At 38.8% G+C, this 3,775-nt stretch overlaps 1 protein-coding gene across 1 annotated transcript; it reads right to left on the bottom strand.

Annotated features, from left to right (window-relative positions):
- Positions 1–1,366: 1,366 nt before the first annotated feature.
- Positions 1,367–2,155, bottom strand: LOC106324408 (glutathione S-transferase T3-like). Its single transcript, XM_013762379.1, has one exon. It carries the CDS (start codon positions 2,153–2,155, stop codon positions 1,367–1,369), a length of 789 nt encoding a protein of 262 aa, XP_013617833.1.
- Between the last annotated feature and the right edge of the window lie 1,620 nt (positions 2,156–3,775).

Below are 3,775 nucleotides of genomic sequence, written 5' to 3' on the forward strand. Positions count from 1 at the left end.
CATCTCCAAACAATTGTATTATCCCATTAGGGAAATTTTTCAAACATAAACGTGCTGTACTTTCACCAAGTCGGAGATATTCGTCATATGTATCTCCCGATTGACCATATGCCAGCATACGTCTAGCTGCCGTACACTTTTGAAGTGCAAATAGCCCGTACCTTCCGTGTGCATTTCATCTTTGCTGAAAGTATGGACCTTCACTACTTAGGCGATCGACAATGCGAAGGAACAATGGCTTGTTCATTCGAAAACGCCGCCTAAACATTTCCGGTTGGTATGTAGGATTTTCCTTGAAATAATCTTTCCATAGCTGATTTTGTCCTTGTTCCCGATATTTTTCGATATAAGCCCGTCTTTTCTGCTTCTTGGGGTGAGCATGAATCACTGAGTCGATGAAATTATCAACTACTTGGTCGACTATGTCTTCTAAAGCTTCATCTACTTCATCACTTGATGAGGAAGACATTGTTGAAGCAATTTATTTCTCTTTTCCTTCCTACAAAAGGCAAAAGGGGGTTTGTAACTCATATTTAATCCTATTATTATTTTCATTATTTCTTCTATATTTTCATTATAAAATATTTTTTTTATTGATTATGGCTAGATATGTTCCCTTTATATCTGTTAAACATATAGTTGCATTTTAATATAAATAGTTTTTTCATAATCCATAATTTTTTTTCATAATCCACAATTTTTTTTCATAATCCATATTTTTTCTTTCAAATATATTATAGAACAGCATTATTATCTTATTAATTTAACATAATATGTCATGCACATTTGAAAGAAACAAAATATGAACATCCATTCAAATACTTTCTTCCCAAGCTATTACTAAGCAACATGTTTTAATTACCTTCTAGTGAATTTGATATTTTTTTCGGTATGTGAAGATGAGATCTGAGTTCCAACTCCCTTCACCGCTTGTCCCGACCCGTGAAAACTACTTTCTGAGCTTGGAGTTTCTTGTTTGGTCAACTCGTTTGTGAGCTGTGAGTTACTTTGTGCATGACATATGTGAACTACTCTTGAATTTGTGAGCTTGGAGTTTCTTGTTCTCTTTCAACAACTTTGTGAACTACTCTTGAATTGAAAGAAGCAAAGTTTTTAAAGAAAGAAACATACACAGCTGTGAGAAAGAAACATACACATTTTTTAAAGAAAGAGAAGTGAAAGACTTTGAATCAAGTTGCACATTTTATAAAGATAGAGAGACATAGTTTATATATAGAGAGTTATAAAACATAGTACATCCGTGAATCAAGCTGTGAGTTACAAAACATAGTACATCTGTGGTGCAAAATAAGTGTAGAAAGAAACAAAAGGCTAGGAGACGATCAAATTCAAGGCACTGACCAAATCAAAGCATTTCAGAGATGAATTTATTCTTAAGAGACACTTCTTGATCAGAAAGTGTGTCTTCGTTTTTGGCTAGGAGACGATAAAGGATCTTTTGTTTGGAAATGTTATTTTTCAGAGCTAGCATGCTTTGTATTTGATCAAAAGCTGCTTCATTCCCGTGCTTTTTGCATTTGGCTGCTTTGCTAGCCTTAACACCAGGAGGCCTAACCTCTTCCTCTTCAGGCACCACCTCCGGACCTGCTTCCTTCATTTTCTCCTTTGCACCATCTCTCGAGAAAGAGTGTGATCTCCATTTCTGATCAAACCTCAGTTCCCTCCAGCAATGTTCAAGGGTGAACTTGACATGATAGTCATTTAAGAAGATGTCATGGGCAGCCTTCATGACATCATTCTCATTTTGGCCACTCGCTTGCTCCTTCAAAGCAGCTTCATGGCTTCCCACAAACTTGCACACCTGCTCATTCACTCTTCCCCAGCTCTGCTTACATTGACTCCACTCTCTAGAAACGGAGCCAATGAGCTGAGGGCTTGAATTGAAATACTCCTCTATTCTCTTCCAAAACGCTCCTGCCTTCTGCTCATTACTGACTATGGGATCCTTGCTCGTGTTCAACCAAGCACTAATGAGCACAAGGTCTTCTTTGGGTCCCCACTTTCTCCTTTCCAGTGGTTTAACTAACCCGGGAGAGTTACTAGCTGCCTCAGCAGAGTCTACGTCTATTGGTGGACTGCTCTGCGAAGCTAATAGGTTAACAAACCCGGGAGAGTTAAGGGAGAAAGGTTCCATTTTGGTTTAGGTTTGGTTTGGTGTTTTTATGGTTGTGTGTTTTTACAAGTGGATTTGCTATGTTTATAAACTAGTTTTTCCTTTGATAGGAGAGAACAATTAAACAAACTCTACCTACCAAACATTCATTAGAGAAGCCATTACACAACAACTAGTTCACATAGAGCAGTCAATACACATCAAATCAGTGGAAAAAATTAACTACAACTAAGTACAATCGAACATTCATCACAGCAACCAACCAACCAACAGAGAATTAATGATAGCTTTTTTAAGTTCTAGTTATAATTCTAGTTCTCGTTGTAGTTTACTTTACTTGTAGTTGTAGTTCTAGTTCTCTTAAGCTTACATTAAGTTCTAGTTCTAGTTCAGTTTTAAAAACGGTTAACTTTTTATTAAAAAGTTGAACTACCTCTACTTTTTTAAAAACATAAACATTTTCGAACAGACATATAGCAATGATCACATATATAGTTTAGTTGAGTCTTACCTTTGCTTTTCATTCGAAGCAGACCTTCTCCAGGTCAGCCACCTGCACGGTGAGGTAATATACCTGCCCAGAGAGGATTTTAACATGTTCCTGGACATGGAAACATCAATGAAAAAGTGTTAGTCACGCAAAAAAAACTAGATAACTATAATGTAACAGCAATGAAAGAGCAAAGAAAGTTCACTAACCTCCAGTGTTTCAATCTGTTTACTGAGATTCGACACCCCCATCATCACCTGCTCAGCCTCCTCCACCCGCTTAGTCAACCTTTCGATCTCCTCCTGCACACCTATCACCCAAGGCTGACGATAATGGAACCCATCAGCCTTGGTTACAACATATACAAAAATCAGACACTTTTCGATAATGGAACCCATCAACGATAATCAAACCGTGAAAAATCAGACTTACCTCGTAATTTTTGCAGGTGAAGAACCGCTTCCCAGGAAGAGTGTCGTAGTCGTCCTTCCCGCAAACCTCATCAATGATTCTCCCACCACATGGACACCTTCTAAGAATCCCGTATTCTGAATCGGCCACGAACCCTAACATGTTGATGTAATCGTTTTGCCTCTTTGAATGTCTTCTCTCTTCTGCCGGATCCATCTGTACCACAAATCAAAATTATTAGCACATAATAACGATACAATATGATTAAACGAACCCTCAATCGAACTCCCATATCGATTAAGAACCCTAACAAAAAAAAACCCCAAATCGATTTTAAATCACACATATCGCAAATCGCTTTCGAGCCCAAAATCGACTCTAAGAGACTGTGACTCTACTCGATACTGACCTAAGCTCATGGAGAAGAGAGTTCGTCGTCGATTTGATGGAGAAAACCTCCGGAATTCGCAGTCGCACGAAATATCGCCTCGGAGAAGGCAAACCCTAGCTTTTTCAGAGAGGAGAGAAATGAATCGAGTTACGCGGAAACCCTACTTTCGTCGCCGTCAACGCGGAAAGGAGCAGCCACTCAGTGATCGACGTGTGGCTTGAACTCGCCTCCTACGGGTTCACTCGTAAGGCCCGGTTCATCGAAATAAACCCATTTTTCTTTTTCTTTAATCCCTTCGGGCCTAAGAACTTGAGCCCATGAACCCATCAAAAACCGTTAATGCGGATGC

This window comes from Brassica oleracea, chromosome C2, assembly GCF_000695525.1.
Source record: "Brassica oleracea var. oleracea cultivar TO1000 chromosome C2, BOL, whole genome shotgun sequence".
Lineage (NCBI taxonomy): Eukaryota > Viridiplantae > Streptophyta > Magnoliopsida > Brassicales > Brassicaceae > Brassica > Brassica oleracea.

Coding starts and splice junctions, on each gene's coding strand:
- LOC106324408 (XM_013762379.1), bottom strand. CDS start 2,155: ATGGAACCTTTCTCCCTTAACTCTCCCGGGTTTGTTAACCTATTAGCT.